The sequence below is a fragment of the Mycteria americana genome, chromosome 14 (assembly GCF_035582795.1).
Source record: "Mycteria americana isolate JAX WOST 10 ecotype Jacksonville Zoo and Gardens chromosome 14, USCA_MyAme_1.0, whole genome shotgun sequence".
Taxonomy (NCBI): Eukaryota; Metazoa; Chordata; class Aves; order Ciconiiformes; family Ciconiidae; genus Mycteria; species Mycteria americana.
Genome location: NC_134378.1, coordinates 9,661,377 through 9,687,945, shown reverse-complemented (window position 1 = coordinate 9,687,945; position 26,569 = coordinate 9,661,377). Strand labels below are relative to the sequence as shown.

The window sequence follows — 26,569 nt, the reverse complement described above, 5'->3', positions numbered from 1 at the left end:
AATTACGACTATTTGGCTTTTGTTTGTCTACATTCCTTTAGTACACTAGATACAGTTGGTAATATTAGAAAAAAATTTTAGAAAGTCTGTAGATAAATGATAAACTCATATTTCAGATATTTATCACAGTGACAAAAATAATTAAATAGAACTTCAAAACAAAAGCTTATTTTCTAGTGGGCTGCTTTAGAGATATTCCTTTGTTCTTTCGTAAAGCTGTACGGATTCTGATATTTTTCTCCTTTTCTGACTATTCAGAGCAAATGTTTCGTATTTAATTTGCTTTAAAATAATAAAAAATGTAGCTGTAGCTTTTGAATCTACATGTAACTGGATTACAGTGACTTAGCTGTACATTTTGTGACATTTGCCTGTACTTTTCCAGCAAATTACATATAATTTCATTTGGTGCAGGCTAATCAGATCTAATAAGATACACAGAAATAAATCTCTGGGTCTAAAGGGCCACTGAAATCTCCAGTGAATAGGTTTCATCTATTTATGTTTCATTTGGAGGATTCATGGCTAAAATCAGCATTTTAAGTTGAAAATAGGTACCAAGTTTTTAATGACCAAATAGTGAGGTTTTAGATGTTTATTCAAATCTACATATTACTGAAAACCATTTGCTAGAATACAAATTGAGCCTCAGCAAGCTCATATTTTTCTCAGACTTTTATGTAGCGATCTATAACTAAAGTCCATTATATTAGTTATTCATGATCTAATTGCTGTGAATTAGGGTTTAGCTTTTAGAATGTGCATGCCTACTTTTTAATTATGAAAATTACCTGGTAAATTTCCTTCATTTATCTATTTATGAGATTGTGTTTGGAGGAAGGTGCTTCTACATATAAATTGGGATCATACTACATGGCATATTTTGCGCACTCCAGTATGTGAAAACTTGAAATGTGACTGGGCTATATGCAGTTTTTAGATAAATAGGTAATACTTCTTATTATGCTTAAAGGTAATGGTAGTTAAGTTATCAAGAAGGAAGTGCTATAAAGAAATGAAAAGTGCTTCATGCCATCAGGAAACATGGAGACACTCTACAATACTTGAAACAAGAAAAGGTCACAAGAGTGAAACTGATTTTGATAGCCTGCACCAAGCTACTTGTAGAAAGCACTACTGCGAGGAACTAATACATGGGTCCACGGGAAAGAAGCAGAAGTAAGAACATACACGCTTTCCCTGAGTTAGTGGGATACACACATATATATATATATCTTTCATAATATATACCATGAAAACCATATGGTGGGTTTTTCCTAGCAAAAAGACTGTATACAGAAAAAGGGGGACTGGGCTGCAGTTGAATGCACTTTCAGAAGTTGTCTTACAGTAAGTTTTAAAAGCCTGAACTTCAGAAGAGGTAGCTGTTGTTTGTGCATTTGACCCTCCATGCACTTGTAGAGGGGAGAATCACCGAATAGTATGCTGTTAATGTTGAGTTAAAAAAAAAAAACCAGAATCTTTGCCCAGAACTGGCCTCAGTCACCTCTCCCTTCATCCTTTCCCTCAGTACTTTCCGTCAGTGCTGCTCAGCCTGCAGTACTTTATTTCCAATGAGTTTCTCCACTGAGGTGACTAAAAACATCTGGTTCTCAAGTATTCCCTGTCTTTGAGCACTTGGATCTGGCACTGTAGAACCTCACCAGTACTCAAACAGTGTTCTGTACATAGGAAAACATTGCAAAAACAAGCTCTAAGACTGCTTTCTATCACTGGCCTTTTCTCTCGCATGCACTGCTGTGAGAGTTCATGAAAAATAAATATTGTAATGCTGTAACCAGTGTTCAGAGCTCTAACAGAGGTCCTTCTTTAATAAAGATAGTATCTTTTTAGCAAATAATGGGATGAAATAGCCAACACTTAGTGCTACTTAAACTGTTGTGGTTTTTTTTTTTTTTAACATAGAATCATAAAATGGTTTGGGTTGGAATGGACCTTAAAGATCATGTAGTCCCAGCCCCCTGCCATGGGCAGGGGCACCTTCCACTAGACCAGGTTGCTCAACAGAAACTATGTGAGTTACTTGAACTTGTTCTCAGCTTCTTTTAATCAACCCTCTTTGTATTTGAAGACCACCTATGTAAATACTTCACATAAACCCAAACATTTTAAAAGAATATGTATTGTAGGGGAAGAATGGTTTATAACGTAAGAAGGAAGTTGTGCAGGAATGGCTATACTATCTCTTACAGTGCTCAACAATGGATGCAGAATGAAAGCAAGTGAGAAACATAGCTAGTATGATCTTTGCCCGAATACGCCAATGGTCAGTAATACAGGGTCTTTTGGAGCCAGAGGTCAAGAAGGTCTGGACCTTTTAATGGTTCCTTGTGTTTTCTAAGAATTTGATTGCTTTTTGAATCCATTTAAAGTTTTGGCTTCTACAGCATCCTATAGCAATGAGTTCAACAATGTTAATACATGTATTTTGTGAAGTAATTTATTTTAAGCTTACTGCCTAATAAGTTCATCCGATGTTCTCAGTCAGTGGATTGAGAGCAGCCCTGTGGAGAAGGACTTGGGGGTACTGGTGGATGAAAAACTGAATATGAGCCAGCAATGTGCACTCGCAGCCCAGAAAGCCAATTGCATCCTGGGCTGCATCAAAAGAAGTGTGACCAGCAGGTCCAGGGAGGTGATTCTGCCCCTCTACTCACTCTGGTGAGACCCCACCTGGAGTACTGCGTCCAGCTCTGGGGAACCCTGAGAAGAAAGACATGGACCTGCTTGAGCGGGTCCAGAGGAAGGCCATGAAAATGATCGGGGGCTGGAGCACCTCCCCTATGAGGACAGGCTGAGAGAGTTGGGGTTGTTCAGCCTGGAGAAGAGAAGGCTCCGGGGAGACCTTATAGCAGCCTTCCAGTACTTAAAGGGGGCCTACAGGAGAGATGGGGAGGGACTATTCATCAGGGAGTGTAGTGATAGGACAAGGGTAACGGTTTTAAACTGAAAGAGGGTAGATTTAGATTAGATATAAGGAAGAAATTCTTCACTATGAGGGTGGTGAGGCACTGGAACAGGCTGCCCAGGGAAGTTGTGGATGCCCCATCCCTGGAAGTGTTCAAGGCCAGGTTGGATGGGGCTTTGAGCACCCTGGTCTAGGGGAAGGTGTCCCTGCCTGTGGCAGGGGTGTTGGAACTAGGTGATCTTTAAGGTCCTTTCCAACCCAAACCATTCTATGATTCTATGTTCCCTATTTCTTTTTTCTCATTTGCCTTTTCCTGGTTTTATAGACCCTGCTTATCCCCTCATCATACTCAGTCTTGTCTTTTTAATTTCCTCAGACAAGAAGCCACACTATGCGTTGCTATTTTCAAAATGTTAGTAGCAGACTATAGTAGAACAACAGTTGTACTATAATCTTTAGAGATCAGGTGCCTAGAACTGCATACAATGTCTTAAATATTCATGTACTAGGGATTTATATAGTGGCATTTTAGTTTTCAGTTCCTTTCTTAATACCATTGCAATACTCTATGTGCCTTGTTTTGGCCACCACAAAACACTGACTTGACATTTACAGAGAATTTTTCATTTTATGTCCCTGGTTTTACAGTTCTGCATAAATCAGCTTTTCTTAATTACATCCATATTCATTTCCTATGAAGGCACAAATACTCTGCTAATGTACTTTCTCTATTATACTTTCTTAGGAATCTGTGTCTGCAAGCACTCAATCATTTGGCAAGAACAGGAGTTTTAATTCCTTCCTGGCTTAAATCGGTATATATCATGGATGTATTTGGTTGGGCGTGTTTAATGAAGAGGGGGAAGAAGGTAACTCACATTTTGCACCAGTAATACTCACTTTCCCCTGAATGGCAAACTGATTACCTCCATCGGCAGACAGGCAAGGCGCTGGGAAGACCTCTTGTTCTACTATTGTGGGCTAGAGATTCAGTGTGATGTATGAAAACTTACGCAGCAGGCTCAGTTGTTCAAATCCATTAGAACAGCCAAAGCATCTGCTAAACGTCAAGCATGCAGTCCCAACAGACTTGAAGTTAAAGAAGAATGGGTTGTGGAGTTTTGCATGGCATATCTCAAGGATTATCCTTGACCTAAGTTTGGTGCTTGCACTCTGGTTTGAAAGTACTTTGGAACGCACATCCCCAGTCAGAGCTCTGCTGCGTGACTTAAGCAGCCCTGTATTAGCATGAAATTTTTATCAGACAATTTGGAGTCCCTGCTGTGAGATGAAACATATAACTGGGGGCTACTAAATTTGATACCACCTCGTGTCCAAGGACTTGGCACCGGACCAACTATACCACATGGCAACTGGACTGTGAGCAGCTGTGGTCTCCTCATGCTCCTAACACCCTCAATAGTCCTGCTTCAGGGATATGCAATACAGGTTCCTACCCTGAGGTATGGATTTTGTCACTCTTAGTCATATGAAGATTTAGGTATATAATTCACAAGGTCAAGCAGTTTAATCCCTCTGACCTAGATCATTATAATTCTGAGGCTGGGACAACCACTTCAGACAACCAAGGCCTGGTTAATGTATCCCACTGAATGTGAAACCAGTATCAAAATGAGATCCCTAGCTTATCTGTTTTGGGTCTTGTGGTGAGGATTTGTCTGATCTGAGGTTGAAGGGAGTTGGCTTCAGTTTTGGTTTGGTTTTGGTTTTTTTTTTTTCATCTGAGGCTTTAATCTGAGCCTGCAATAAAGATGTACCTAGCTGCCAATGTAAGCACTATCATGAAACATGTTTTCCAGTGGACTGTGTAGAAAGCCAACTGCAAGGTTGCACAACCTTCTGCATATCAACAGTAAAAAATAGTGATGACTAATCAATAATATTTATTTAAGGGTCTATCAAGATTCCAAGTATAAGCGTGGATTGAAATCTTGGCACAAATTAGTTGACAGATTGCTTACTGAGTTCAATACATTGATGACTTCAGCAACAGCTTTTCAGTGGTTAGCATTCCAGAGTTGTAGGCAAATTTTAACATTAGGATCAGTATGAACAGCATACACGCAGACGAGAGTATTGCTTATCAAACTTTATCATTGTTTTACGACTTATTACCTCCAAGATGCCATGCTGTAGAAGACATGAATAAAGAAGGTAATGACAGAACCTCTGTAAAGCACAGAAGCTTTTTAAGCATAATTTCCTCCTCGGTTCCTGCCACATTTTACCTTCTTTCTTCAGGCATGGTGGCCATTTATAACTTCTTATAGACTGTGATTGTTACTGTTCAGGGGAAAATATATTGGGACTGGAGAGAAGGAAACCAAATTGCAACTTTTAATCCAAAATTAGATCTGAAAACTCAGCCCTTGAGAGAGGGATTTCAACAAAGCAGCAGTGGGCAAAGGTAATAAAATGGAAGGTTATCCCTGCAAGGTTAGTTGCACTGACTGTTCAGCAGAAATTGGTACAATGGTGCATCATAATAAAAAAAAACCAAACAACCTTGTGTTTGGCTCACAAACTTCTTTCCTGTTTTGACTTTTTGCAAAGATGTCACACCCCTAGGAGGTGAACCCAGGCAAAACCACAGCTGAGAACTTGATGTTTCCTGGGAAGCTGAGGATGGTTATCTAGCTCCTAAAATGCTGTGCTCTCAGGAAGGGGAAAATCTGAGCACTAAATGATACTTCTACTTTTTTTCCAGAACAGGAAAGGTCTTGACTGAGCTCGTACAGTCACTGCTTGAGAATGCTTTGGGGTCTTCTGTCCCACTACTTCTGTGCAACTACAGAGGGGATACCCAGGAAGAAAATAACCAGATTTACTTACTACATGGTGAATTTCATGTCATGACTGCAATGTGTTTGGAGAGCTCTGGTTTCTACTCCAGTGTTCCATTCTGCTTGCTCTTGCAAAGAAGGCATATGGCAGTACTTTTGATGGGTGGATCCTGTCACAATAATTATATTACTTATTGTACAATGCAGGGTAAGTGAAAAAGACAAGCTGCTTGAAAGTGATAAATTATTGAAATACTGAAGTTAGGTGATTTTTCAATTTTAATCTATGTCTTTCATTAAGTAAATCCGATCTGAATGCAGTGTTTCTGAAAGCATTGACAACACCTAAGACATCAATCCTGTATCCACAGAAGGAATGTAGTTTGTCATGGCAGTACAGCATCACCTCCAAAGGACATGATACTTGACTGACCAGCTTCCAAGTGAAATTTAAATGTTGCTTATGACAGATAAATTTCTTATTGGCCTGACTAAGAGATCAACCTTTCCTTTCAAGTTATCCCAACCACCCAAGCAAACCTATCTTAAGCAGCTCCAATCACAGACCTGCTTGATACGAGTATCTTCTGATATCAAAACAAGGAGAAAAGAAGGAGAGTACTCTGTGTCGAGGGATAGTTCTTCCCTGCTTTCATCTTGATACAGACTAAATTTGGTTCCTTCCTGGTGACTTTTCCCAAAGTCATCTTCATGGAAGAAGGTTAGAGAATGGTGACAGATGATGAAGTGTCTAAACAACATAGGAGCTAGATGGCTTAATGGGTCTTAAAGATCGTTGTGAGAGCAGTGATCTTAATGCTGCTGAGGATTAACTTACTTGTATTTATTACATAATTAATTATCTTAGGTGCTTAAAGCCATTGCTAGTTGTCTTAATTATTTTGTATTTGAATAAAAAACAAATAAAGTACTGCTGCTAAACTAGTACAATTATGAACCTGGGCACAATTTTGACCTGAATCAGCCGCACAACACATGTTCAATTATACCTATTCAACTTGGGAATGCTAATTGCCTCCCCTCTGGTGTTAAGTGTTTAGTCTCTTACAATGCCATGATTTTACTGATTTTTCTAGTGGCCATAGTCTATTGTGAGAAACAATACCCACTTCTGTAATGTAAAAAGTATATTAAGACTATTATCATCAACTTTTGTTTCATTTTTTCACCTCACTCTGTACACACAGGAGAAAAATGGGCTCAGGACGCCTTTTCTCCTTCTTGCCCACTGCTGGAATTTTACCTTGAAAATCAATCTTTTCATCCAAACTTTGTATTATTCTCATCTTTCTTGCCTAACTCGCTAACTGTTGACAACTGTCACCCTGTGCAAACCACCACGAAAACTCTCACTGAACTAAATGAGAACAAGGTCTTGCCCATCACTTGAGGACCACTTTCTACATATACCCTCTCATCCTTCCCCTCAATTTTTTCAGCCCCGTCGTTGCAGACTTTACCCCAAAGCAGGCGATGGCTCACATTTGCTCAAACTGCTGCTGCTACATTATCCTTCCCTCCTGTTGCTCTCTCCCTTGCCTTAAAAAACTTTGCCTGCATCACACATCTTGCGCGCCGAGTGGGTATTTCTGCCTTCTGATGCTCTTCTTTCTATCCATATCTAATGTAATTCCCCCTCACACCAAATTCCAGTTTCTGAAGTCTTCACAAATTGTTTTCCATACTCTTTTTGGCCCTAATTCTGGACTGGGTCCCACCATCATGGCTGGAAATGCTGTTTCCAGCTGGAAATTCCTTGATACTGTTGATACTGAGGAAATGGTTAGAGAACTCTCTATCTTTAGCTGCTCTGGCTGCCAGCCTAGCCTGGAGGCTTCTCCTGATAAGTATCAAGAAACTACAGCAAGATACAAAATTACTCTGATGCTTATACTTGCACCCAGAATTCAGGACATGGTAAGATGTCCAAAAGCCTGTTCAGTTCTCCTGCCTGGATTCCAACTATTTCTGCTTGTGCTACTATATCCTTTGCACATACCTTCATGTTGTGTTCATTCCCTTAAATATCTATTAAATACAATTTCTGTTTCCAATTGCATTATCATGTTCCATTAAACTCAGCTCCTCTAACCTTCAGACACTTCTTACTATGTTTTCTCAAATTCAGCCCTTAGATTACAAGGTCTATGGGTCAGGGATTTGTTTTTCTGGTGCTGTTGTATTTTTACACATTTTTTTCCTGTTGCTGTTGTATTTTCTTAGAAATTTATTTTCGATGTGTAATAAATCCATGCTAGAGCCCTAAAGTATGGTGGTGACAGATACAGTCCAACGGGACAATCCTCCCCAACCTTGCCCATCTTCCAGGCATAACCAAATGACCCAAGAGTGTCTTGCAGCCTCAAATCTAAGTCAGTGTGTGCTAACTTCCATTTCTCATTTCTGTTACTACAATTAATTTTCTCAGTTAAGTATTCTTCTGTACAACCAAAAGCATCATATGGACATACAACTCTCAGTAGGTGAGGCAACTGAGGCAATCATTCTTCACTCCAAACCATTTAGAATTGTTTATCGTCATGGTTTGTTTTCTTCCTTCAGAAAGAAGGAACGTTTGTGTAACAACACTGTATTAAATGTGCTGCAAACATTTCTCCCTTTCTTCTAAAATTTAATTTTAAGAAGAAAACAGAAGTCTGACCAGTAAGAGACAAGTTAGGTAAGTAAAAGTGTGTTATAACGCACCACTAACAAGTGATGTGGTGCAGTAAGAAGTGGTCAATGGTAATGCATAAATAAAAAAGTCTTGAAATAGGAAGGTCCTAAAGTTTGTTTGGGGTTGTGTATTTTAGTCGATAGCAATCAAACTGCCTTAAGCAGAAGCCAGCTGATAGCTTCTGAATATGGTACTGGCTGGACAACGTTTCAGAAATGTTTTCCAACATACTTTCTTAATTGCACCACCAAAGAAAAAGAATATCTACTCTTGGAAGGCAAACTGAAGTTACTACAGAAAAACCAAACCAGCTTTCTTTGCTTTCCTTAGTTGAGACATACCTCACGTATGTACATCGCAGAGGAACTTTTAAGTACCTCAGGTCTAGAAACCCTTTTATTGCTAAAGCACAAGCTTTGTTTTTGCAGGTAAGTTTTGTGTATTTCCATTCTGTTGTAAATGAAAGACTTCCCGTGACTTACCGATTCTTACGACCACTGATGTGAAGATACCATGAAAGTACCTGGTGAAATGCAGGTGTGATTTCAGGTGTGTCACCAGGCAGTGACAAACAGCGTACTTCTAAATTCTGCTGAACTAGAAAGTCTTAAAGCAAGCTAACAAATACAACAAAATGTCACTAAATTCTCCATAAAAGCCATTTATGTGAATTGTGACAAACACAGCGGCATACACATTTTCAGGGTATCAGTCACTTGAAAATGTAGGCGATCCTTGAATTTTATGAAGTCTAAGTAATTTATGACAACTTTTCTATGCTTTTATACTCCAGGCAATGATTTGAAAACACGGACTTTTCTTTCTAGTATTGTAAGGCTTAACTGCAAAACGTGTCACTCTGAACCAGAAAGGTTTTGAATGCTGAGGATGGAAGGAATTACGCTTTACTTCGTCCTTCAAGTGTTGGTGTATTTTTGAAGTAACAAAAGCCACCATTCTACACCCTTGTAGAATTTTTTTTTACTGTGCCATAGAATTGGGCCTCGTTTGTTGAAGAGATCTTGAGCATGTTAGTCCTGATCCAGGAGGAAGAATGGCATGGGGAGTCTCGTCACGATCCAGATGTTACGGCTCTGAAATGACACTTCTGAAGCCGATTCCCTGTCTCCTGCATGCATGTGCGGGAACACGTGTGCACAAAGCTCGCCACAAGCATGACACACATCCACCTTTGGGTGCTTGCCTGCAGTAAATTAAGCCAAAGCACGACAAATTTAGATTTCAGGGAGCAGCAGCGTGTAAATCAGCCCCGTCCTCTGCCACCTCACCGAACTTCCTACTCGATCTCGTGGTAGCTCACGGCGGTGGCCCCGGCAGCGCGGGTCCCCAACGAGGCACTCAAAAGAGCCGTCGCCCAATTCGAAGCCTCCCGCCCTCCCCTCGGCTGCGCCCGGCCTGCGGCTCACCCCGGCGCCGGGACCGGCCAGCCCGGCCGTCCGGCAGCGGGATGCGACGGGTCTGTAAGGGCACGCCCGGGCGCGGGCCGCCTCCAGCCGCCCGCGCGCCGCCTGAGGCGGGCCGCCTCGAGGCCGAGGCCGAGGCCGAGACCGAGACCGAGGCCGAGGCCGGGCGAGGGGGCAGCGGCCCCGGCCCCGCAGGCCGCGCCGCCGGCGGCGCTGTCCATGGTGTGAAGCGAGGCGCGGGCGGCGGGGGCTCCGCCGCGGGGCGCGGGGCCGGGCGGGGCGCGGTCCCCGGGGGCCGCGCGCGAGGGGTGGCCCCGCCCCGCCCCGGGGGCGGGCTGCGGCCCGGCGGCGGCGCGCGGAGCGGGGCGGACGCGCCCTGAGGCGCCGCCGCGGCCGCCGCTCGCCGCGGCACGGGACCGTGTGCTCCCGGCCGCGCGGTCACGTGCGCGCACCGCGGTCACGTGGGCGTGCTGCTCGCCAGGCGCGTGCCCCCGCCCCGGCGGCGGAGGCCCCTCAGGACAGGATGTAGTCCCGGCTGGGGGCGGCGGAGGGATAACCGGGCGGCGTCAGCTCCCTCTCTGGACCCAGCCGCAGGGCGCGGCGCCTCCTAGCGGGGCCGGGGTAGATCCCGCCGCTGCCGCCGCCGCCGGCGGCTCCCTCCGTCTCTCTCGCGAGAGCCCCCCCCCCGCCCCCGCCCCCGCTCGGCGGGGTTATGTAACCCGCCCGCCCGCCGCCGCTGCCGGGGCGCGGCCCGCGGGGCGGGATGGGGGCCAGGCCAGCGGGAATCCACCGGGGCTCGGGCCCCCTCCCCCCCGGGGCGCGGCCCCCTCCCCTCCCGCCGGACAATGAGTCCCGTATGCTAATGAGAGTCTCGCGTCACTTCCGCTCTTTCTCGGCCGCCATCTTGGCCAGGGCAGGTTCTGGGCAGGAGGGACCCGGCTGTATTGTCTGCAGGGCGCCCAGGGAGCCCCCCCCCCCGCCCCGGAGCCCCACACCCCCCGCCCCGGGGACCGAGCCCAGTGAAGCCGCCGCCGCCGCCCCCGCCCCCCGGGACCCGCTCACCATAGGCCACCCCCCGCACACTCGCCCCCCCGCCATCCAGCCCCCTTTGTCTCCCCCGCGCCGCCGCCGGCTCCGCTCCGCCCGCCCGCCCAGGGACCCGGGCGGCGCCAGGGAGGCAGCTCCGCGCACCCCCACCCCCAGCCAGAGGTGCCGGGGGAGCGCCCGCCCTCGCTGCTGAGGAGAGCCCCAGTCAGGTAGGTGTGTGCGCGAGTCCGCGGTCCGACCCGGGCGGGGGCAGCCCCCGCCCGCCCCCTCTCTCCCTCCCTCCCTCCGCCCGGCCGTGCCGCGGCCCCCGGCAGCCCCGTCCCCCACCCCGGCGGCGGGGCGGGAGTCCCGCGCCGAGCCCGCCGCCCTGCCCGCTGCAGCCGGGGGGCTGCGGAGTTGGCAGGCGGCCCCCTCCCCCGGCCGCACACATGTTGAAGAGACTTCGCCGCCGTACGGAGGCCGCTTCTGCTCCGGCCGGCTGCGGGGACCGCGACGCTGCCGGCTTCCCTCCCTTCTGCCCGGGGCCCGCGCGGCAGATGCAGCCCCAGCCTCCTCCCTTCCCCCTCCCGGTGGGGGGGACCACACACGGATGTGTCCCGGCAGCGGCTGCGATGGCGAGGGCTGCGCTGGCGGTAAGGCGAAGTGAGCGGGATGATGAGCCGGTGAATGGGTCCAGCATCCCGGCGCTGCCCGCAGCCTGCCGGCAGCCGGGCGCAGGTCCCCGCGGGCGGAGTTGGCGCTGGAGCGAGGTCGGAGAGCAGGGCTGGCTGCCGTGCGATGAATGGGGAGCAGCCTCCCTCCGGCAGCCGAGGTGGCCCTGCCCTGCCCTGCTCTGCCTGCCTGCCTGCGGGAAAAGGCGCGATCCGCCGCTGGTATCCCGAGCCGAGCACCAGCTGCAGGATGGAGCAACGTTGACTCACCCATCCCTCCTTTCCCTACCCTGGGCTATAGTTGCCGACACCCGTGTCTCAGACAAAGGCGGGGGAAAGCGAACCCTAAAGCCTCGCTCCGCTGCCGGGCGCTGCACCCCCCTTGTCACGCACCCCCTTCGCTTGGCGGCTGCAGCCCGGGGGCGGAGGAGGCAGGGCGGGGGGGCGACATTTCCACAACAAGTACCACGGCGTACGCGATGCCGGCGGTGCCCTCCCGCCTCCCGTTGGGTCGCTATCGTTGCTCCCGGTTTACGGCCGTGGAAGGAAAATACCAGCCCCCACCCAAAATGCACCGCAGCCCAGCCGGCGGCGCGGGGCGGAGTGCGGGAGGGAGGCAGCAGGGGGCGCCCTCCCCTCGCCGGGCAGGGCTGCGGCGGGGGGGCGGGCGGGGGAGGGCCGGCGGCGCGGCCGCAAAGCGCCGGCCGCAGCCCCGCCGCGGGGGCTGCCCCGGCCCCGGCCCCGCCGCCGCGCCCCGGCCCCCTGCGCCGGGCGGGACGGGCCCCGCCGCGCTGCGGGCGGCGCGCCTGCCGTCCCGGAGCCGAGCTGGCCCGCCCGGTGGGGGGGGCCTCGGGCCGCCGGCGGAGCGGTCGGAGGGCAGTGCTGGCGTCGGCGAGGGGCAGGCGGGCGGTGGGACCCGCGCTGGGCGAGCGGGAGGGCGAGAGGGTTTAGAGCACATGGAGGGTTTCGGGCGGTTTTGCGAGGCTCGTACGCGAGGCTCTGCGGAGGATGTTAGTAATGGTATCAAAACTTGGTTGTGGCTTGTGGTGCCGTTTGCTTTGTAAACTTGCACGGCTTTTTTCACGCGTTCTAGGCGCATGGCTGCGGCGGCAGAAACTTGCAGTGTGTGAGGCGTTGCTAGAGCATCGAGTGCTTTGTCTGGGGCCGTAGGCGAGAGTCCGGATAACTGGGCACTTTGACGTTTTGATACTCTTTGTTTATTGGATGTATTTAAGCCGTTTGGTAGGTGTGAAAGAGGTTTTCATTCCTTTTCGAGAAATTCCCCCCTTTTTTAAGGTCGTTTTTACTAGCTGTGTTTCTATTTATTTTTACTACTATTTTCTATTTCTATTTGGAGGTACAAGGTGTATTTGAGATAATGGAGACACATGATTCCTACCTGTCAGGGTAGCATGGACCAGCCTTAGCTGGCTCCTGCGTAGCACAGCCCATATGTGCTGCAGGCCACCGGCGGTGTTTCCTCTTGCAGCGTCTCAGCTACTTGGAAAAACTTTCACCTGGGGACTCTGGTAACTGTAATAATTACAAGTTCCCATCCTTCTAGGTGAGACAGATGGATCATCCTGTTTAAAAAACAGATTTTTTTTTTTTCCTTTTAATAACAAAACAAAGCTTGCTTCCTTTTTAGATGCTTATTTACAGATGTTGGGCAGTAATTTGATATCAGCAGATCAACATCTACCGTGATACGTGTTGAAATCTTAAAACATTAAAAAGAGATAACAGAAGAGAAACAGACTATTGTTAATAAAATTGCACTTGAGGCTGATGGGCTGTAACATGATTGTTACCTTTCCTGAAGATTATTGCAGCAAATACTTCAGTCAAAATAGAGGTGTCCTTTTTGACACACAACAAATAACTACTTCTCCTCCAAAAGTAATACCAAGCTAAATGTTTTTGTACTTTTCTTGAATACTAAGCTGCCCTTTACTAAAATTAGCATTATTTCTTAATTAACTTTTAAAAATGACTTTTTGGTATCAAATAGAAATGAAATGCTTGCAGTGCTTGGGGACAACTCCCTGAGATCATTGTAAACTGATAAATTTTTACTGCCTCGTTATTAAAAAAAAAAAAAGTATTTTCTTTTTTTAGCTTGAAGTGATGGTCCATCAGACAGATTTATAGAAAGCATCTCTCTAGGTTACTACTATTTATGTTTGAAAGTATATTGTGTGGAACTACTAGAGCTTAAAAGTCATTAAGAGCTTGTAAGATCACTTCTGTTAAGTTTTAGGAGGGAGGTGTTGTTGGGATGGCAAGTGATGGGGAAGGTGAAAGGTGGCTGCGTTTGCCTGTAGGTAAGACAGAAAGTAGTGAACAATGGCTGCTGCTTAGGGTGCTTAGGAATGAAAAACCTTCACAGGAGAGGAACTTCTTGACTGTTTCGGAAAGTTCATGCCCTACAGCGTTAAGTATTAGCTGCACAAACAAAACATCTGGGAAGACTGTATGTGCTCTTCAGGGTGAGATGAATAACTTAATTTTTTTTTTGTATACGTAGGATAGAAGTTACCAGTTGTCAGAAGATGCCCATTAGCATTTTCAGAATTGGTATGTGTCACTTACAGTGGTATATTACAACAGCATTTTAATTAAGCTTTAATAGTATAAAGTAGCATTTGTTAGGTACTTACCAAACTGAACTCTACAGTTACTGAATTCGCTATTAAATTCTAGATGAAGGCACGTACAAATTTTCTGTGGAAGGTAAGTTGTGCTTCTGACACACTGCAGAGTGAATAATAGATGATTATTCCCAACCCAGCTTTACCACTCCATAATAAAAATATTAAAATTTAAAGTAGCATTCCTGGAATACATAACCATATTAGAATCCTATCACTAGTCAAAAGTCATATAGTCCAAATGTGTATTTTATAACTTTTTATTAAGATGGCAGCTGATTTGGTTGATGTAAAAAAAGAAATTGGAACAAATGATTTTGTGGGAGCGAAGACAGTGCTCATGGGTTAATTTATTTTGAGGTGGCTGCACATAAGATTTAGTGGCTTGATAGGAAATTTATTGGGGTGGGGGGTTTTTGGGTGGTGGTTGGTTTTGTGTTTGGTTTGGGGTTTTTTTTCGGAAAGGGGAAGTTATCTTTGCTCCACTACTTGAAGTTGGTTTAAGAGAGACAAAATTCTATACATCGGGCATGGACAAAACTGTCAGATATGATGAGGATCCTAGTCTAAAGTCTGTAGGACATGGGTGCTGGGAGAGAGGCAGTGAATAGCATAGGGCTGCAATTAATTGATCAGCTGATTAGTGTGGTCCACAGGTGTCATTTGATCTGCTTTATCTGCATGGGCAAAGATGAGGTGTTTTTTAAATTATTAGTTCAGCTGAGTTTGTATATTAATAATGCTATGTTTGCTGGGATTTTTTTTTTAAGATGCATGTAACATGCTTGTAGAAAAAAGATAACAGCTGACCACATTGGCCTACATCTAAACAAGCATTACAGTATTTTTTTATTATATTAAATTAAGATCTGCTCTATGCTTAGATTTTTTAAATATATATATATGGGGTATTTTTTAATTGGTATAATGATAACAGTATAATTGTTAATGTGGAGGTAGTCCTGCTTATATAAATAATATGTTGATACAGGTGTATGTTTCCTAATTAATAGTATCAGCTATGGAGATGAGAATAAAAGGTACTGGTTTAAGGATAATGTAATTTAAATGTCTGTATATGCATTAGAAGTAAAAGAACTCCTGATGATGTTAGTTTAGTTAAAAAAGAAAAATCCTATACTTTCTGTATATGTAGAAGGTTTGTTTTGGCTCACCTGACACATTTTGGGAAGAATGCCTTTGCTTTCCTAGTCAGGATGGCCGAATTGACCTGTTCATTTTGAGCCATCAGCAAGTACTTAGATCTGGTATAAAAACCGAATACATGTTCTAGATTTGAATAAAGACATTTTTAGAGAGGGTATAACTCCTGTTTTTCTACCTGAGGGCCATACGCCTCAAGGAAAAAACTGCATTGTTCAGAGCTTCACTATAGCTAGCTGATGTTGAAAGGCAAACATAAGGCTCAAATTTAGTGTCTCACTCTTATTTCACATTAGTACTTTTGAATGTGTATGTTGGTTGATGGTTTTGAATAAGAGTGGAATAAATACCATTTTTTCTGCAGTGAGTCACTTTCAGTTACCACCATTTATATCCTTACTTTTTTTTTTTAAGGTGGCATTAAAGATGATTTGGATGAAACTGATACTGGTTGTTGGGTCCTAAATGTGTAGTTGACTATGAACACGTCACACCTGCAGGTTCTTGGCTATCCAGATCATGGGGCAGAATATTTCATTTAAAATCTACTTCTCAAGTAGTATCTAAAACAATTTACAAGAAATAGAAATTCAGTAACTGTGTAAACAGCCTGTCCACTGAAGTAATGCATCTTCAGCTCATTTAAATGAGGGAGAAGGGCATGCTCTCCAGCCTGGCTTCACTGTTTGGTGTTTCTTCCCTACCCCCAGCTCCTCTTCTCTCTCAGGCCTCAGCCTTCAGGCTTGCTTTCTTTCACCCCTTTTTACCTCTTCTGTGTCTTGATTTCTGATGTGACTCTCTGTCTATTGATTTCTGGTGTGACTCTGGATCGGATAGTTCTTTGCTTGTGCTGCAGCTGGGCCAAAAGTCATTAGTGATGCAGATTCATAGCAGCAACAGTAAGGGGGCAAAATGTCTTCTTGAAATCTAAGTAGGCAAAATAATTGTCTTAAAATGCTTTTTTCCCCCCTAAAAAGTCAAACTGAAGTTTGTGATCTTTTGTTTTTGTTTTGTTTCCCCATTCCTGCTGCTGCTGCTATGAAGCCTTTTGAATATCGAAGGTTCCCGAGTCAAACCGAAGACAGCAGTAGCTGAGGTGGATTAACGCTGGAATGTAGTCAGGGATTGGAACACTTGGGAGCTATGCTTAGACAGAAAGGGAAAGAGGTAAGAAATGTGAAGTGGTAAGACTGATTTTAAGCTCTTGTTTACAGACTTTACCCAATCGTGTAACGCCAGCATTTGTGCATAGCGTGTGTGAAGTGGTAAGGCAAAGGAAAAACAATTAGCATCAGCCTACTTCACCGACTATTTTTACGCTTTAAGTACTCAGATGCTAGCCAGTTGGCAAGATCCTGTCAATATCTAATGTATCTGCTCTCTGAGAAAGCATGTATTGGCAGGGTTTTGAATGAGCTTGTAAAAGTATTTGTATGCTCTCTTTTGTTTCGTTGATTTGTTCTGCCACTTACACCAGCATGCAAGCAATGCATTTTACTAGTTAGGACACACTAAGGGATGCAGCTTCACTATTGGTTTAAATGTATCTGTGTCTGTGCTGCCACTGGAAGGAGTGGTATGAGCTACGCTTCCTGCCACCTTACTTGTACCAGTCCTAGCACTTCTGTTTGGGTGAGTGAAGGAACTGCTCTGCCTGAAAAACTCCTTTTCAGTTGGATCAGGTCTCCGCTCTGGCTGTTGACACAGTGGTGATGTCAGGAAAACATGACACAAGAGAAGGCAGGACTGGACTACCGTTTTCACTTGCAGTCTAATCCAATTGCAGTTTCACAATCAGTGTAATCCAGTCATAAATTACGTGTATATTGATTACATGCTTTGTTCTTGCACGTTTTACAGAGACTTCTGTGGTGCTTTGTTTAATTATCCAAATGTTTTTGTGAGCTTTGGATTGAAAATTTCAGGATGATTCTTGATTTAATTTAAATGGTAACTGCTAATTCATGAAACATGCTTATATTTCCAAAATAATTTTTATTCTGGGATTGTTCATGCTTAGCTACAATCTGGATGAGGATTATTTTGGAATTGTAGAGCATATTCATGCAGCCTTTTTTCCTGATCACTGAAGTGTGGATATCATGGTGTAAGCAAATAATATCCTTCGTGCTTCAGTGATCTCCCGTCTTGATTTCAAATTTCAGCAAGATGTGCAGGCTTTATTACATTTCAAACTGAAATCTTTAAGAAACAGCCCTAAACAAGTGAGGCTATCATATTGAGTATGTATATTACATATTGATTTCACTGCACATATGTGGATGCATATAAACATTTATCTTTTGAGATCTTGAACAGTCACAAAAGATATTAATTAAGATGGCAGTAGGTGCGTAAGCCTACTTCTTTAGCTGCTAGTGCCTCTAATTTAAAATTTCCTATACACTGAAGTATAGCATGCCCTAGAGAATGGATGCAATTTAAAATTGCTTTTCAGAATGCAGTAGAGACTGCCAGAATTTATGTGTGTTTTTATCATGTGTGTTCAAAAGATCCTTCTTTAGAAAACATTCACATTTAGCTAATAGCATTCTTTAACATACTTCAGCCTATGTCATCAAAATGAGAAAACCCAACAGAAATTCCCAGCTGAGTGTGAGGTAGCAGATTATTCATCGAGAGTAGAAATAAGGAGTTGTGGTTCCCAGAGCAATTGAAATTTGGCCATTTTGTGTGTTATAATGGGACACAGAAATTACACAGTGTACAGAACTTTTACTACTAAACAAAAGTTGATAAGGAAATAGTTAATTCCCTTTCAGTTTTGCAGTTAGTGTACACACCCACCAGATGGAGCTTCTGGTACCAGTGGAAAATTCCAGAAATCGAGCAAGAATGAGAAGAGAAGACTTAGAAGATCCCTGTCTGCTGGACTGCAGAAGATATTTTTTTTTAACCTTTAAATAAAAAATGAATGGAGAGTAAGACATATCAGCCTTACTGATTCCTTTCACTAGAACTGTCTTCCATAGAAGTTTTGCCTCGATGGGAAGGTGGAGTTCTTAGTTGCAAGAGTCACCAAGCTGAAGCTAGACAGTAAGCTCCAAAAAAAAGAGATAAAACAGAGTTTCATAAGCCCTTGCTGAAAGTTGCATATAACCACTGAAACAGCGTGTTAAGGTTTTTAGCCTAAGACTTTCCTCCAAAGAATTTTAAGTGGGGTTTTTTTAGTACCATATTTTAGATGGACTTACCTCCTCTCCTGAAGGAATATTTACATAGGATGTCCAGAGAAGTGGTGTGAAACAGTCCTTTTCATTTGACACACAACTTGAAATTTTTTTGGAGGTAGCTGATTTAATCTCTGAAGTGATTTTTAAATATTATTCAATTCTTTTTTTTGGCGAAGGGTCTTCTAAGAAATAGACTCTTTGGCTGTGAGGGGGAGTTGGGGTGGTTTCATGTGCACAGTGCTGCAAGAGTTTTACAATGCTTTGACCAGATAGCAAAATACATTTGTTGATTTCCTTCAGGACCAAAATCTTAGTTTTAAAACAACATGTCAGGTTTTTCCAGAGGGTTTCATTTGGGTTTTCTGTTCACTTTATATCTTTCTAATGTGCCTAGTCCTGTTTTGGATATAGACACAAGTATAGCATGTGTACATTAAAGGACCTTGCATATAGAGACAAGTTAAAGGTCTTGCAGGCTTGTCCTCGCTGATGTGCTAGCTTAAAGTTGAATTTAAATGCTGGGTCTAACATGGCAGCCGTGCACGCAGAATTATCTAGTTGGAGTTGAGAGGTGTTCGTTAGATGGAAGCTAGCTGAAGACCATGGTGTTACATGGGCAGAAGCTTGGTGTTGCAGATGGTTGAGGTGATAAGGCTGAGGAGGTGCTCTCTGTTTAAAATGTTGCCATGAGAATAGAGCCCGTGCTGTTACAAAACAGCCTCCATCCTAGGATTATAGCGGACTTGAAAAATGAGCCCTTAGTTGTCTGGCATTTCAGATGTGTTGTTAAACTGCAAATCTCATTACCTTCACAGGAGATGTGGGTGCAAAGCCCTCTGAAAACTAGGCCAGCAATGCTTAAATAAGGAGGAAGGAGAAGAATCCAGCAGAAGAAAGTGAAAATGCTTAATGTAAGCCAGTGATAGACGTGTTGGGAGTAGACTCTTTTACTCGCTCAGTGCAGGGAGGGGAGATATTTCATTCCAACTCTTACCTTTTCAAGGAAGTTTTCAGTAGTTTTCAGTTCTTCCAACTTCTCTGTTCTCCCTGATGGTTCTGCTCCTGGTATTTTTGATTTGCTTACTCTTCCCCGAGATACCTTTCTGCTTCCTGACCATCACTCTTCCTCGCTCAGCTGTCCTGGAATTGTCTGGTCCCAGAGTCCCAGCCTTCACCTTGCTGCAGGGACAGGCCATCATTGTCCTCATGTGAATATAGAATGTTATACAGCATCATACTATATAGCATCATTTAACCTGCATACGTGAGGAGGTTGCTTTTCTATTGCTGTGGGAACCATAGGTTAATTTTCTTGCATATTTTTCTCGTCTTTTAAGAGATTTCACTCAATGTTGCACTAACAGCCTTCTTTGCAAAGCTATTCCATGGCTGGCTTTTTAGAGCATGCTATTAAATGCAGTTAGCTGGGCAAATCGTTAAAAGTAGACCTTATTTTAAATGCAGTTGGAGTAGGGAGATAAAAAGCACAGTATCAAGAAACTAACAGTCTTGTTTCATTTCGTCCAGGAACATACAGCTGCTGTCAGCTCTGATACATGCTACTATGTTGCGCTGTTATATGTGAACCAAGAACTTGTTCAACTTAAAATACTAGCAAAATAAGGGCTAGAATAAAAGAATTTTGGATTATATAAAGTCAGAAAAATGCCAGATGCTTGGTGATTCTTGTCAGCAACACAATGCAGGGAAGTGATACTCGGTCTTCAGGAGGCCCAGTATGGGATGAAGTACTTCCCTGTGCTCAGTATTCCTATCTTCAGACTGATACACTAATTGTCACTGACCTGCTCTCAAGGCTGATCAGTCCTCATCCAGAAGTGTGCTTTCTGCAATGAGGATTCAGTGGGAGAGAGGTAATTTGGCCTTCATAGAGATACAGGGGCACAAATTCTATTTTCTAGTTAGAAAATAATCCGGTATGGAACAAAATAACCCATCATCCTTACCTATTTGAAGATATGGCTAGTGGTCTTGTTAAAGCATATGCAATATTCGGTTTTGCCTCAATGTGAAGTATTTTAAGAATTTTGTCTTTTCAGATTTCTTAGAACATTTTAGTATCTTCTGTTGACGCAGTACTTGCTGAAGAAAAACAATTTGTACTTTAAGCTGTGGGTGTTCTGTCTGAATAATCAACAGAGATTAAAATTAAGAATTTAAACCCCTTATTACTTGGAAAAGTAATTATAAATAACTCAACAAATTTTGCTTTTATAAACTTTAGATTTGGTTGTTCCAGACTTCATGATACTGATGTTATGTCTTGTGTTTCCAGTCTGTTCAAGACTGAGTTTCTGTCCATGGGTGATGTGAGTTGAAGAGGTATCAGTCTTCCTACAGAAGCATAATCATTTACATGCCATTACCCAAAATGGTTTACTTCATGTCCTCCTACTAGCAGCACTGTAACTGAAAATTTTCATCTGAATACTTCCCAAATGAATGTATATCCCTAGGGTTGTGGCTGACAGCCATGTCACCTGTTTGATCTCCCATAGTCTTGTAATTCAAGGTGGGACTGTGTTTCTATGGGAACCTTCTAGGAAAAAATACCTGTATAAGGAAGTGCTGTTGGTATGTTACTAAGCATACCTCATCTGTACAGGGTGCAGCTATGCTACCAGTACTAATAGCTCAGATGAGGTGTAAACTGAGGTCCTAACCACTTCAGTCAAAAGGTTATATGAAATGTGAATAGGAGCATTTGTCTCTCTATCCTGCTGGATTTCTGAATTGGGTAACTTAATTGAAATCTGAGCACCAAAGTATTCCTCAGGTAGCATCACCAGCGCAATCTGTTGTTTAAGTCACAAACCTGCTAAAACTTCTGCAGCACTGTTAACTTGCTGGAGTGCACTCTACGGTAGCTCCGTTGTCAGTAAAGGTACTGTAAATGTGGTTTATAATTAGCATCGGAGTCCTTCGCAATGAAACGTACGTTATAAATGTAAGATTGCCCTTATTACATTTCTTATCTCTTGTCTTTAACGCTTTGTTTTGTACAGCAGGATATGATCCTTCTTCTATGTCCGGGCTTTGGCCTCACACAGTAGGTGTAATATAATCGCTGAGGTGGGCGTTCTGGAAGGAGAATTATTTTTGGAGGCTTTTGCATGAAACTTGTCCAATGAGTCTGAGACGCCCAAGCACCATTAATTTTGGAGGTAAATGCCTCATAATATGTACTGAATAGATTGGGAAGAGTTAAGATTTTAATTTGGCGAAGTATGGGCAAAAAATAGTGGAAAGGATAGTTCTGTTTACTTCTGACGTTTGGACATTTTGAACTTAAAGGAACACCAACTTGAACTCTAGAAAAATTGGGGTTGTGGGGGGCTTTGAGCTCAATCAGCCTGGCAGCTTCACTGCATATTAATTAGTTGCCTGGTTTAAAATTTTTCCCCCTCTTTTGGTTTATTAAAACCAACAGAGGCAAAAGTGAAAGATTATTTTGACTGCAAGAGAAATGACCAGACTGCCTGAAGTACACTCATGCTGAAACAAACTAACGGGAAAAACCTGTGGCTTGTGATATGGAAGTTCAAAGATACATAATTTAAGTTGGATGTCCCTTTACGTTATTTCTTGGAATCTGACATTTCTTATTTGAATCTCAATTAAAATGTTTAATTTTGGAAATTCAACTGAAATGTTTTTATTAAGATATTTTCTATCATTTGTCTATAAATTGGTCTGTCGAAGTGGGCTGGGATATGTATAAAGGGAGGGGAGGGAGGAATACTGTAGTTAACAACAATGAAAAGATAAAGCTAAATGGAGGGAAAAAACAACAACAAAACAAACAAAAACAAATGAAAGAAAATATAACAATTAGTCCCAAAAGAGTTTTTTAAAAATGACAGATTTTCAATGTCAGTACTTGCCTTGGGAGGGGGGAGAATCATTTGCATGAAATATTATTTACTTTAACATGCTATTGTTATTAGAATAAAATCAGGTTACTGATAAAGTTATAAAGATAATGTAAGTTTAAAAAGTTAATAAGTTTACTCTAGTAAACCACAGTATGTAGTACTGGCACACAGCAGCCGATAGAGAAATTAAAACTATTTTAAAGATTTACAGTGTCTGGGTTGCACTGACGATGTTGATCCTGGATTCTCATTGCTTTCTGATTTTAATGATAACTGTTATTGAGAAATATTTAATACTTAAAAACAGACTGTCTAGTAGAGAGCTATCCTGCAGTTTTTAATGAAGTAATTTTTAGCATAATCTCAATTTTATGCACTAACTTGTTACCAAACTGCATGCATTTTTTTTATTATGCTGTTTCACTCTGCTACAGCCCTTCCCTTTTAGTACTGTTATGGATATTAAGAAATTTGGGGTTCAATTATTGGAATGAAAACCATGGGATCGTGATACATACCTAATGAAGGCAATGGACTAGAGTAGTGGGTTTAAGTGTGTGTGGGGGTATATTATGTAGGGAAAAGGAACAGCTTTTAGAATAAGGGTTTGAAACATTGCTTTTTCTGTAGGAAAAAGATGGAGTATTGCATGCTGGGAACAAGTGCTTTCCATAAGGTAGCTAAATTTTAAAAGTACATTTGTTTCATTTTGTTTTAGGCTTTGCTTAAGTATTCTAATCTAGTAATTTTGTCCTTTCTGCAGTTTTCATTTTGATTAGACCTCTGCAAAACTCTCTTCTAAACAAAAATTCAAAAACAAAAAACCCCAAACCTGGGCCACAACTGCAGTTTGACATTTCTGAAACGTTGCTCAATGTGTACAGAAGAGTATTTAAAGGATATTAGTAATAGTATAAATTCTTTCTGTGGTCTGTTTTGTTTTCCATGATTTCAAAATTGCAGATATTAACACCAGTAAATTTAAAGATGTGCACGTGTTGGATGACTACAGAGAAATGACCAAAAGTAAAGAGTTCGTTAAAAGGTAGTCTTCATTGGCACCTCTTTAAAAAACAAAACAAAAACCAACAAACAAAACAAACCCCAAACCAACAAAACCAGAAAGCCCCACTCATCAGGAATGCTGTCGGCAGAAACTCCAAGTAAATAGTCACATTCTTTTTTTCCTTTGTTCTTGTGAATAGCAAGACATAACATACTTGGAGAAAGTTTGAGTAGATGAGTCAGGACTTATTTCATTAACTGCAGTTAAATGTTTTGGCCAGGTTTCCCGAGGAAACAGAGTTTATACAATTTTTCAGATTGTGGTTTGTCTCCTAATCCCCCCTCCCTCCTCCCAGCCAAGAAAAAAGTTGGCCATTTTCAACCAAATTTGGTAGAAATGGAGGTCTGGAAAGATAAATAAACAGATTTAAGTTTCATTAACTGTAGATCTCCAGTAAGAGAAGAAACTAAGGTTTGAACATTCCCAAATTTCCTTCACAACTCTCCTATCAGCCTGTTCCTTCAATTGGATGCAGCAATGCCAAGCGGCTGCTAAAAACTCTGTGGGAGGAGTTGTAAGGGGGAGGGGAAAGAAATCATACTGCTTAGACCCGGGATTTTAGGGGGTTGACTTTACACGTGCACCACCTGCAGAGGTACCAGTTAGGTGTTGTGCCTGGAGCTGAACACAGCAACTTGCCTGTCTCTATCTAATATGGAGCTAGCGGAGGGTTATGAAGGAAAGAGAAGCAGCAGTAAATTGTCTTGGCTTGGTATTTGAAGTATTCAGCTCCAAATGAGAGTTGTTGGTGCCTGACTGAGTGCATGTATAGTATATTATTCCATGGATACGATATTATTACAGGTACAGCAGCAGCTCATGATGCCCCGTAAAGCTTTTCTTTCCCAGAAAGAAAAGCAGGCTCGTGCCAGGGAAAGGGATATGTTAAAAAAGAGGAGGAGGCGACAAGACTATCTCAAAAGAAGCGTGGAGCCGCAGAAAAATGCAGAAACAATAAAATGGCACAGGGATGATGAGAAGAGGAGAGAAAATGAGCAAGTTAAGGACAAAGATATCAAGAAGCGGTGGAGACAGGATGAGAGAGAACGACGAAAGAATGTGGACGCTATGAATTGGCGCAGGGAAGATGAGAAGAGGGAAAATGAGCGAGGTAAGGACCAAGAAGGCCAAGAACCAGCAAAGAAAGGATGAGGAGGAGAGGGGGAAAGAGCGACGAGAGGACGGACCTTTTGAAGCAGCGGAGGGATGATGGAGGGGGAGAGGGGAAAAGAGAGTAAGAACAGTTCCGTTTTATAAGCATGTGCAGAAATAGCAAAAAATGTTACTATCTTTTAGTTTCAAATTTATAGGAAATCTGTTTTAATGAACTATAGTTCTTACAGAGCTAATTAATAAGACAAGATTGATCTCAGTATACATGTGTACAAACTCAAAGTCACAATGGGATAGAAAAGGCTGGGTTCACACATTGCTTATGAAATTGTCTGTTTTGCACACATGCTCACACATAATACTTTCTTCAACAGTACAGTTGATGATACTGTGTTTCAGATCACCAAAAAGTTTAGGTTTTCTCAGTCTTCACAATATGAGTAAATGAGAGCATTAGGAAAGGAAGGGTCAACCAAATGTGCTCATAAGAGAAGGTAAAACTGATATTTTATTCTTTTTAATAATGTGCCCAAGAGATAGTTGTAATTGCATCCCCACTTTTATTCTGAGGTAAATTAACAAAAGTTGTATGGAAGTGTAAATTTCACAGAATGCTTTTAAGAAGCAGTCAGTTTGAGATGCACATTTCTGTGTCACTAGATCTAAGGTGTTGGCATCAAATCAGTTGCCATCACATTTGATTTGATAAATTCAGCCAATGCCTTGGCATCAAATCTGAAAAACTGACAAACAGTAGACATTTACAGTAGGAAGACCCCTTCTAAAGTTGCATTTTAATTAAATTTTATATAGGATTTATTTATCTGGAGTTATAATTTTTTTTTTTGCAGTAGCCCTAAAACATTAGTTGTAGGCTTATGAACTGGCAATGGATTTATAATGGCTGAGACTCTAGTCCTTTGGAAGTCCTTCTAGTCTGATTTAGAAATTTGAGCCCTTAGTGTAAAAGGGGTGGTGCCTTTGCATACACGATGGTAGTTTGCTCCCATCTTTACAGCTGGGGATGTTGCAGCCCTTCTTGGAAGACTGGGCTGCTTTGCCTGCAGGGAGTTCACAGTAAACATTGGGGGGAAGGGGCTGTCACACTTAATCTTTGGTGAAACAGTGCCTCTTCTAAACAGTAGTAAAGAACTAGCTATCAGGAAATGAGAAACTGATTCAGTTGTCTGCATCTTTGGGATTTTATATATTTAATGTGTTTGTTTTAGGATTAAAAAGCTACACTTTTTTTTCTTCATAAAAGTGTTTTGGCACCCCTCATTTGACTGATCAGTTACGATGAGGCAGTCTGGAAGGACATAGCCACAATAACAAAGAGAAGAGTTGTGCAATTAATAAGACCACTAACTCCTATGTGGCTGTGTACTGAACGTGGCTGAATAATTTTATTTCTCAACAAAACCAAAATGGTCAACATACTGAACATGCATAACGGTTTTCTTTTTAGTGCTCATCCTTTCAGTTGAGCCAAAAAATAAATTCACAGTGTTTAAGGGCTAGGGTGAGGGGTAAATGTTGCTTATTATGAGTAACTTTATATATTTCATTGTGAGGGGAAAATGTTCTCAAAATGAGTTACCAGCTTTCCACCTCTATGTTCCTCTGAGGTTTTCATTGTAGGCCTGGGAATCATCAGCTGGTAAAATAAATTGTATGTCAAGAAAATTGATAAATGCATGTAAAAAAAAAAATTGCTTCCAGGAGCCTCGTTTTTATTTCTGTAACTTTTTTCTCTCTCCTTCATTCCTAATTTTCACTCAGTACTCTCTGGGAAAGTTTAATTTTGTAGTTTTCCTTTTCTTGATTGACTACTTCTTCTAACTGCTCTCAGCTCTGTGAACTTAGATAAACTTAGAACTATGTTCATAAAATTTCCAAAGGAAATAAATGGAATAGCCAGGTAGTAACTTTC

The 26,569-nt window shown here is 42.8% G+C and overlaps 1 protein-coding gene and 1 long non-coding RNA gene across 11 annotated transcripts in view; one reads left to right on the top strand and one right to left on the bottom strand.

The window, feature by feature from the left end:
* Positions 1-4,827: 4,827 nt before the first annotated feature.
* On the bottom strand, positions 4,828-9,992 carry LOC142416818 (uncharacterized). Of its 2 annotated transcripts, none has more exons than XR_012777835.1 (3): positions 8,914-9,992; positions 5,783-5,903; positions 4,828-5,119 (listed from the first exon to the last, which is right to left on the bottom strand). It is a non-coding gene; the product is annotated as an uncharacterized LOC142416818 (long non-coding RNA). The 2 variants fall into 2 exon arrangements; XR_012777836.1 differs by having other exon boundaries at positions 4,828-5,903; positions 8,914-9,635; positions 9,721-9,992.
* Positions 9,993-10,751: 759 nt separating this feature from the next.
* The window catches only part of ADNP (activity dependent neuroprotector homeobox), a 33,052-nt gene continuing 17,234 nt past the window's right edge, over positions 10,752-26,569 (top strand). Inside the window, exons 1-7 of one of the 9 annotated variants that reach the window (XM_075516852.1) lie at positions 10,752-11,111; positions 14,080-14,129; positions 16,412-16,534; positions 19,377-19,472; positions 21,591-21,746; positions 23,088-23,133; positions 24,328-24,634. In XM_075516852.1, the coding sequence (XP_075372967.1) occupies positions 23,095-23,133; positions 24,328-24,634 (346 nt within the window). In that variant the 5' untranslated portion in view covers positions 10,752-11,111; positions 14,080-14,129; positions 16,412-16,534; ... (1 more) ...; positions 21,591-21,746; positions 23,088-23,094. Of the gene's footprint in view, positions 11,112-14,079; positions 14,130-16,411; positions 16,535-19,376; positions 19,473-21,587; positions 21,747-23,087; positions 23,134-24,327; positions 24,635-26,569 lie in introns of those variants that run through there. The other 8 variants (XM_075516850.1, XM_075516854.1, XM_075516851.1 and 5 more) reach the window with 8 other exon arrangements.